Here is a 10,452-nt window from a genome sequence, read left to right on the forward strand (position 1 = left end):
GGCCAGATAGTCTGATTTCAGTGGTTGGCAAGATGTTGAAGTTAATTACTAAGGATGAGGTTCTAGAGAACTTGGAAACACATGATAAAGTAGGCCAAAGTTAGTACGGTTCCCTTAAGGGGAAATCTTGCCTGAAAAATCTATCGGAATTCTTAGAGGAAATAACAGTCAAGACAGACAAAGGAGGGACAGCAGATGTTGTTTACTTGGATCTTCAGAAGGCATCTGACAGGTGCTGCACATGAGGCAAGATAAGAGCCCATGGTATTACAGAAAGATACTAGCGTGGATAGAAGATTGGCTGATGGGCAGGAGGCAAAAACTGTGAATAAAGGGGCCTATTCTGGTTGGCAGATGGTGATTAGTAGTGTTCTGCAGGTCAGTATTGACAGCTCTTCTTTTCACCTTATGTCAACAATTTGGATGACAACTGATGGTTAGGTGACCAAGTTTGCAGATGATACAAAGATAGGTGTAGGGGCAGGTAATGTTGACGAAGCAGGAAGTCTGCAGAAGACGGGCTTAGACAGATTGGGAGAATGGGCCCAGGTCATGCACTTTGGTAGAAAGAATAAAGATGTATTTTCTAAAAAAGAAAGAAAATTCAAAAATCAAAGGTACAAACAGACTTGGGAGTCCTTGTGCAGGATTCCCTGAAGGTTAACTTGCATGTTGAGTTGGTGCTAAGGAAGGCAAATGCAATGTTAGTATTCATTTCAAGAGAACTAGAATATGAGAGCAAGGATGCGATGCTGAAGCTTTATAAAGCATAGGTCAGAGCACACTGGAGTATTGCAAGTAATTTTGGGTCCATTATCTAAGAAGAGATGTGCTGGCATTGAAGATTGTCCAGTGGAGGTTCACGACAATGATCTGGAGTGAAAAGTTAACATAGGAGGAGCATCTGATTACTCCAAGCCTATACTCACTGGAGTTTAGGAGAATGGGTGGGGGGGGGGGGGGCGGTGGTAGAACTTCATTGAAACCTATTAAATATTGAAAGGCCCAGATAAAGTAGATGTGAAGGGGATGTAATTATAGGACCAGGCACAGCTTCAGAATAGGAGGGTGTCCATTTAGATAAGCAGGAACTTCTTTACTCAGAGTGTGTTACAAAACAACAGAAGAACATAAGAAATAGGAGCAGGAGTTGGCCATCTGGCCTACCAAGCCTGCTTTGCCATTCAATCAGATCATGGCTGATCTGGCCATGGACTCATCTCCACCTACCTGCTTTTTCCTCGTAATCTTTAATTCTTCTGCTACACAAAAACCTATCTAACGTTGTCTTAATATATTTACTGGGGTAGCCTCCATTGCTTCATTGGGCAGAGACTTACACAGATGCACCACTCTCTGGGAAAAGCAGTTCCTCCTCATCTCGGTTCTAAATCTACTCCCCCAAAATCTTGAGGCTATGTTCCCTAGTTCTAGTTTCACCTACCAGTGTTAACAACTTTCCTGCCTCTATCTTATCTATCCCTTTCTTAATTTTATATGCTTCTATAAGATCTTCTCTCATGCTTCTGAATTTCAGTGAGTACAGTCCCAGGTGACTCAATCTCTCCTCATAGTCTAACCGCTTCATCTCTGGAATCAACCTGGTGAACCTCCTCTGCACCTCCCTCCAAAGCCAGTATATCCTTCCTCTAGTAAGGAGACCAGAACTGCACGCAATACACCAGATGGGGCCTCACCAGTACCCCTAGAAGTTGCAGCATAACCACTTTGCTCTTAAATTCAATCCCTCTAGTAAAGAAGGCTAACATTCCATTTGCCTTCTTGATCTGCGAACCAACCTTTTGTGATTCATGCACAAGCACCCTCAAGTCCCTCTACACAGCAGCATGCTGCAATTTTTACCATTTAAATAATAATCTGCTCTTTCATTTTTCCTTCCAAAGTGATGACTGCACATTTGCCAACATTGTACTTCATCTACCAGACCAGCCCACTCACTTAGCCTATCTATATCTGTCTGCAGACTCTCCGTGTCTTCTGCACAATTTGCTTTTCTACTCATTTTAGTGTCATCAGCAAACTCAGATACACTACACTCAGTCCCCTCTTCAGGATTGTTAAATGTATATCATGAACAGTTGTGGGCCCAGCATCGACCCCTGCGGCATACCGCCCATTCACTGATTGCCAACCAGAGTAATATCCATGTATCCCAACTCTGCTTTCTATTAATTAACCAATCCTCTATCTATGCTAATACATCACCGCCAACTCTATGTATCCTTATCTTATGGATGTCTTTTATGCGGCACCTTATCGAACGCCTTCTAAAAATAAATCTGTTGAATCTGTGAAATTTATTACCATGGAAAGCTGTGGGGGCCAAGTCATTTAGTATAAGTTCTACGAGGCTGTGGTGGCCAGTGCTATCATGTTTGCTGTTGTGTGCTGGGGCAGCAGTCTGAGGGTAGCAGACACCAATAGAATCAACAAACTCATTCGTGAGGCCAGTGATGTTGTGGGGGTGGAACTGGAACTGGTGGTGTCTGAAAAGAGGATGCTGTCCAAGTTGCATGCCATCTTGGACAATGACTCCCACCCACTCCATAATATACTGGTTAGGCACAGGAGTACATTCAGCCAGAGACTCATTCCACCAAGATGTAACACTGAGTGTCATAGGAAGTCATTCCTACCTGTAGCCATCAAACTTTACAACTCCTCCCTCGGAGTGTCAGACACCCTGTGCCAATAGGCTGGTCCTAGACTTATTTCCATTTGGCATGATTAACTTATTATTTAATTATTTATGGCTTTATATTGCTATATTTCTTCATTATTCTTGTTTGGTGCAGCTGTAACAAAACCCAATTTCCCTTGGGATCAATAAAGTATGTCTGTCTGTCTGTTAAATCAGAGGCTGATAGGTTCTTGATTAGTAAGGGTGTCAAATTTACAGGAAGAAGTCAGGAAAGTGGGGTTGAGAGGGATACTAAATCAACCATGATGAAATAGCAAAGCAGATTCAATGGGCTGAGTGGCCTAATTATGCTTCTAAGTCTTATGCCACATTAAAATGCCTCCTCATTGTTACATTCTGTAGACGTAAATCAGGCCATATTCCAGTAAGCAATGATACTTCCATTTACATAGCAGCTGTAATCAGATTACAGCTTTCCAAGGCACTTCACAGGAGCACTTTCAAACAAAAAGTCAAACATGATCTTCAATATTGGTAGTGGAGATGGGGACGTTTCACCAGAGCCCATGACTGGAGAAATAAATCATTGCAGGTGACTGGAAGGAAAAGGGAGGGTGAAGTTCAAAATAGAGATGCCATCAGAACAGGCGGGATGGGCAAGGAAGATGCAGGCAGCTGAATTTTAAATGAGCTCAGATTTTGATAGGAAGCAGATGCAAGGTCATCCTGGAGGATTGGCGGAGGGATGGGAACAATTGATTATGGAGATGTGTGTGGATGACAGGTTAGGGCTGAAAAAGGTCAATGCTATGGAAGAGCAAAAAAAATTTGTTTTGGTGATGCAGCCTATACCGGATCTCAAATTGTCATGAACCACTTTGGCTTTGATAATTGCAAAAGCAAGGAAACAGAGTATTCAGAAAGATGAAAGCACTGGCATCTCCCTCAACTTTTAGCTAAATGTGCAAAATGATAGCTGATGAAGTTGCATGTGGAGAATGTGAAGTTGTTCAATTTGATTGGAAGAATTGAAAAAAATGGATATTGGTTCAGCTGGGAGTGATGGGGAGATACCAGTGTACAGGAAGTTAACATGCGTGTAGAGCAAACAATTTAAAAAAGAAAATGGAATGTAAACCTTTATTCTGAAATGTTTGGAATTGAAGAGTAAAATTATCAAACTGCAAATATTTCGGGCTCAGGTGAGATTGTACCTGGTGTATTCTGCTCCGACTACATATATTTGCCTTTGAGAAAGTCCAATGAAAGTTCAGTGAATTGATTCCTTTGAATTCAAGTCATGTGGGCTTCTTTCAGCTTTCAAGTTTAAAGAATGAGAGATTAATAATGTTCTTGAAGGTCTTGGCAAGGTGGATACAGGTCAGAGTTTTCCTGTGGTTGGGAAAATTAAAACCAGGGTGTCCAGCTTCAGAATAAAAGGACAAAGGAGGAAGCTCATCACTTTAGAATTCTTCACCCAGAGGGACACAAATGCCCTTTTGAGGAGTATATTCAGGATAGTTACAATGTCTTAAACAGGAAAATGTGTACGATAGGAAGAGATGCTTTAACCAGGATCTCAGTGAATGATTTGACAGTTCTGAAGGCCCAAGCGACCTACCTGTCCCTGTTTCTTATGAAATCCTGGTTGAACTGTGACCCAGTTCCAAAACTATCCTTGCCTTGGTACCACTGGAAAACAATATTTAAACTACAGCACCTGGTGTTCAACTTCCCAACCATGGTACTAGATTTTGCAATATAAAATTTTGCAGATGAAATAGGGCATCCACCTACTGTTGAAGGAAAGTTACACAAGGTCAAGAGGAGATTTCAAATGCACATTTAGTAACTCGAGAGTCCACAGACCAGAGATGAAAGCCCACTGTAGCTGTTTAAAGTTAAATGACAATTTTTTTTAAAGTAGTTTTTAAAAATGGTCCTTGTTGCAATGAAAACACACCTGCTTCACATCCTTACCCAGTCTGCATAAGACTACTCTAGATCCACAGCATTCCCATTGGCTTGTAAGACTGTTTCAATATCAGTCTACTCAAGGACAGTTGGGGATGGGCAGTAAATACAGACCTGGTCAGCAATGCCTATATTCCAAAACATGGATGAAAAGATTTTCCGGAGACATTCGAGATAAGGTGTATAAAGGGATGGAGAATGCAAACCCACAACAATAAGAACAGTAACATACTGGACAGCTCTTATTTTATTTTATTGATTCAGAGATACAATGTGGAACAGGCCCTTTGAGCCTTGCGGCCCAGTAATCACCACACAACCCCAATTAACAAGGAACAGACCCTTCAAGCCACAGTGCCCAATCCCCCACAACCCCGATTAACAAGGAACAGACCCTTCGAGCCACAGTGCCCAATCCCCCACAACCTCGATTAACAATGAACAGACCCTTCGAGCCACAGTGCCCAATACCCCACAACCTCGATTAACAAGGAACAGGCCCTTCGAGCCACAGTGCCCAATCCCCCACAACCCCGATTAACAAGGAACAGGCCCTTCGAGCCACAGTGCCCAATCCCCCACAACCCCGATTAACAAGGAACAGACCCTTTGAGCCACAGTGCCCAATCCCCCACAACCTCGATTAACAATGAACAGACCCTTTGAGCCACAGTGCCCAATCCCCCACAACCCCGATTAACAATGAACAGACCCTTTGAGCCACAGTGCCCAATCCCCCACAACCCCGATTAACAATGAACAGACCCTTCGAGCCATGCGGCCCAGTAATCCCCCACAACCCAATTAACCTTTACCCAATCACAGGACAATTTACAATGGCCAATTAACCTTTCCGCTATGTCTTTGGACTGTGGAAAACAACTGGAGAAAACCCACGCACTCCACAGGGAGGAAGTACAGAGACTCCTCACAGAGGACACTGGAAATGAACTCTGAACGCTGACACCCCAAGCTGTAATAGTGTTGAGCTACTGCGCCTACACTAATGCCTCTTCTATTTAAATACAATGTTGATTTACACTGCTTCTCCATTTACCCTCCTCCAATCCTAAATAATTATTTTCCAAACACAAACACCAACATTAATTGTTATCACATTGCTGTATGTAGGATTTTGCCATTTAAAAACTATCAGCAACATTTACAATACAGCAACCAGACTTTACAAACAAGTACTTTGGGCCATCTTGAAATTCCATACCATGTAATCATAAGGTATTTACTTCCCTCCTTAATAAACAGTTCTCACTTCAGAACCCCAGTTCAGTCAACAGTCTCAGATTCCATCATCTTATTGTGTGAAAAGGCAAATGCATCTACCAAAGCATCTTGTATACAACAATCATTTGAATCGCAACTCTATCAACTACTTGCATACCAAGCTTGTAAACCTTACCACACAAGCTTCAATTCCTAGAGTCACCCTGCTGATCTCCAAGGTCAATGTTCCTCTTTTGAGGTGCACAGTGGAAACTGCAGACTGGCTTTTTTCGAGGGAGAAGGAAAAGTATAGAATGCTGTAAGGTACCAACAGGTTGTCTAGGCAAATGGAACTGGATCCCCAGAAACACGGGTAATGTACGGGAGAAATAAGAAATAAATGATAGACGCTGGAGAATGATTACACTGAGGGGACACAAGGAAGATGTGAAAGGCTGTGGCCATTCCTGGAGAAGTATGGGTTTGACTGCCCATCACTGGCTGTTACTTTCTTTAGCACAATTTAGACTGATATGGTATTTATCTAAAGTGTATTAAATAACAAAAGAAAAGACCAATCAGGAATGACTTATTTCCCTTAGTAAAGGAGTTGATTAATAAGAGGACATAATTGATAAGTAATCAGCATAATGACGAGATGGGAATAGTGGAACTACTTTGTACCCAAAGGGTAGTGGGAATCTGGAACTCATCACCTTTAAGGAAGGAATCAGACTCTCTCATTACATTTGGAAGGTATTATTCGGAGTAGCTGAAAAACAGGAACTACAAGGCTAAGGACTGAAAGTTCGGCAGTAACCCAAACTGTTAACATTTTGGCTGGTATTATGTGGATTGTCCTCCTCTGATCAAGTTTCTTTGACCATTCGATGTAATGCAACGTACAACTGAAACATCACTTCCTTGTTTCTGTACTGCAGACTCATCCAAATGAAGGGCAAAATTGCAGTGCAAACCCAGATCGCTACGGCAGCTACATAAAGATGCTCACGGGTTCAGTACCAGCACCTTCATACAGTGGGCAATTACAGAAGGGTTTGTAGTGCTGTAAAACGAGTTCATGCCAAGAATACCTGCAGATTCCAATGGGGAAAGGGGAGGAATGATGTTTGGGAAGGATGAAATTGTTCTGCCTTTGATTTTGCTCATTGCGTTTGGAAAAGATGAGCCCCTTTAAGACCGATTAGCTTTTATTCATGTTCAGTGTACCTTATGAACTCAATTAATACACAAATTGCAAATCTGTAAACCCAAGGTCACAGCATTTTGAAAATTGCCCTAATTTTTCCTTTAAAATGCATGCTACAGAGGTCTTCTTTGCAACAGCCAGCAGTGAAGGCAAGAGCTACGTAGCGTCACCCACCAAAATTAAGAGCAGAATTAGCAACACTTTAGTTTCAAGGAAAATAAAAAAGATGGTATCAGTATCTATGATCCAATGGCCTTAACATAAATGCAATGGATGAATTAAGTTCTTACCTTCAGTGAATCAAAGCAGGCAATGACACGGCCATTTTCAACGTGGCAACTTCGTGAAGGATGAGCAAACTTGCACTCTGCATCAGAACGAGAACAAGTTCCTCTCTGAAATTCTCGACACACTTCCAAAGTCAGCCATTTTGTGTCACGGATCATTGAAACATTTACAGCCATATTAGGAAACTGAAAGGATATGTGGGTAACAAAATCCCCCCACTTTATCTTTCTTTCTCCCAACCCTCCCCCCCAAGAACAGTACCAGTTTTAGAAAAATGTGTATAAAAGTAAGTTAAAATTATAACTCAAATAAACTTGTTCCTTTGGTTAAAAATATATTCCTTTTTTTTCTTCTCAGCACTTAGGTTTTCAGTTAGTCAGATCACTGTGCAGATACATGACGTTGGTCACAGAGCCAATCTTAAATTAAAAAGAATTCATCACACAAACTGGCGGGCATTGATTAACAGGTTAGCCCCTTTCAATGTGCGTTGGCAGAAAAATATATCGCCTTTTGTGCCAAGGGAAGAACTTGCTCAAAGATGACAGCAGCCTGTCAGTGAAATTCCGTTCTCTCCAGTAACTGGTTCTGATTAATTCTCTCGTAGCATATGTTGCTATCCGTGCTTCTGGTTACAGTTAAGCTTTGCTTCTCTTGGGGAGAGGGAGGTGAAGATATCTCGCTTCTGTTCCCAAGATCGCGCATTAACTGATCGTAAAACAGCCAAAGATGAAGATGGAGCGAAGCAGAAAAAAAGATGGAAGGGAACACTAGCTGTTGGACCTGGAAAATGCAGGGAAGGAAAAAAATGGAGTGTTCAGCAAAACATAAAGGATGGGTGAATTGTCGTCTCCAAAGCTGCTTTAAGTAAAGCCAAAAGAAGGGAAAAACAGCCCGAGATAGAAATCCAAGCAGCAGATTCTTCAGTAAAGGCACTTTTCAACAACCTGTGGACAAAGAAAGAAGATATCAGAGAAATCATGAAAACATACAAGCTCTCCTTCATAACCTTGATAGTCAAACGACAGTTGTACCGACATGCTATAAAATGTTCAGACACTAACTGTGCAGCATTTTGCTGTCAGCCATTGGAGATTAAAAAAAAAGGCCATTTCCCTTCATAAAGCTGCACATGGTAAGCAGGCGAGCCAATTGGGACCGGCTTTGCAGTGAGAGCTTGGGCGGCAGGCCAATGAGAATGGCCGTCTCATATTGATCCGTTCTGCCAGACATTCATTGCTATGCCCAATGCACAAAAAAAATCCCTCAGCCTGACGTGTTTGATTCTGCTACACTAGCGTTACGTACAGTAAGAAGCATTAAAAGGAACGCTCCCTGGCTTCATGCTTTGTGTGTTTACACATTCAGTTGGTTGGCACCGACTGTTTTGAACCTCCTAACTTAGAGGGTTTATATCTTAATGAAATCGTTGAGTCTCGATAAAATAGAACAGCATACCAGCTGCAGCAGTGAGAGAGTCAATTCGGCACAGCTCTGTAAAATGCCTGGAATGGTTTATGGCTGTGTGCCACATTAGACTGCAGGCAGACACAGACTCGAGATGCAAAAGAGAGAAAAATTCAGCAGGGTGTGGTAAGCAAACAATGAAGTCCCTTCAGAAAATGAGAAGACAGAGAAAAACAAAGCTATCTTCACTTTTGTTTCACTTATTATTGTAAAAAAATAAATGTGGCGTTACGTTCACAGGGTTGCATGTCACTACCTCTGTGACAATACAGATTGGGCAGACCTATGTAATAATCAGCCAGTAACAGACAGGCCAGTAAGATGAGGGGAACCCACTGCAGACCCTCAGCTTTACAAACTGATGCAAGCTGCCGGGATACCAGGATTATTCTGAGAAAAGGGGACGATGCTTTAAACAGAATGAGAAATGTTTTGGCGAACACCCAACTGATTGAGGGGAAAGAATAGGGCAAAAGTGGGGTCAGATGCAATGCTGACTTTGATTGGTTCCTCTGGGTCATGAAAACAAATTGACTAAAATGGAACCCTGATCAGGGACTGGATTATAGTGGAGGGCATTTGGGTCACTCCACAGAGAGCTCGCTGACCTCGGAAGGTATTTGTCAGTTGTGTAGTGTCTATCTGAACAATTAAAACACTTACAAAGCCACGTTTTGATGTCAGATTTGCCAAGGCAGCTTTACCTGAAGCGGCCTGGGGACCCTAAAGAGGATTTTAATTGTCATAGGGTCATAATACCACAGAAACAGGCCCTTTAGTGCAACTCAATGCCAACCATGATGCCTTCCTAAGCTAGTCCTCTAACCCTCTACACCTTTCTTATCTGGATACCAGTCCAAATATCTTATAAACATCATAATTGTACCTGCCTTTACCAATTCCTCTGACAGCCTAGTCCAGGGGTCAGCAACCTTTACCACTGAAAGAGCCACTTGGACCCGTTTCCCACAGAAAAGAAAACACTGGGAGCCGCAAAACCCGTTTGACATTTAAAATGAAATAACACTGCATACAATGTTTTGTTTTGCCTTTATGCTATGTATAAACAAACTATAATGTGTTGCATTTATGAAATTGATGAACTCCTGCAGAGAAAACGAAATTACATTTCTGCATGCAACAAAAACATTTTGAACTCCGAAAAAAAGACGTTGGGTTGAAGGTTACTTTTAAGTAAAATACTCAACGTCTATTTGAGTCCTTCTTGTATTTATGAAAAACGCCAAACTTAAATTTGCCGCCAGCAGCAAACCAAAAATAATGTCAGCCAGCTGTCAACCTGAAAAATAAAAGGACTATTTCACTGAACAATGAAAACATATGAATATACGTAAAATATTAGGCAATTAAAATATTTATCATACTTGGTCAGGTTGACTCACACCTGACAATGCAGTCGTATTCAGTAGGGATGGATCGATGCTTAGGGGAGTGACCGGGAAGGATAATGTGTTTTTTTCCTCTCTGAACTCACAGAAGCGTTTCCCAAACGATGTTTGCAATGCGATGATTGCAGAATGTAAATACTCCGAATTTATCATGTCGTGGCCTTGTTTGAACTCTCTCAAATTGGGGAAGTGAGACAATGTGCCTTTCTGTAAATCTCTGG

General features: G+C 41.8%; 1 protein-coding gene across 4 annotated transcripts in view; it reads right to left on the bottom strand.

Moving 5' to 3' along the window:
• LOC132398264 (muscleblind-like protein 3) overlaps positions 1-7,578 on the bottom strand; it is a 134,266-nt gene extending 126,688 nt beyond the window's left edge. For all 4 annotated transcript variants that reach the window (XM_059977415.1, XM_059977414.1, XM_059977413.1 and 1 more), the window contains exon 1: positions 7,358-7,578. In XM_059977415.1, coding sequence (XP_059833398.1) covers positions 7,358-7,531 — 174 coding nt within the window. In that variant the 5' untranslated portion in view covers positions 7,532-7,578. The remainder of the gene's footprint in view (positions 1-7,357) is intronic.
• Positions 7,579-10,452: the final 2,874 nt, after the last annotated feature.

The sequence above is a fragment of the Hypanus sabinus genome, chromosome 8 (genome assembly GCF_030144855.1).
Source record: "Hypanus sabinus isolate sHypSab1 chromosome 8, sHypSab1.hap1, whole genome shotgun sequence".
Lineage (NCBI taxonomy): Eukaryota > Metazoa > Chordata > Chondrichthyes > Myliobatiformes > Dasyatidae > Hypanus > Hypanus sabinus.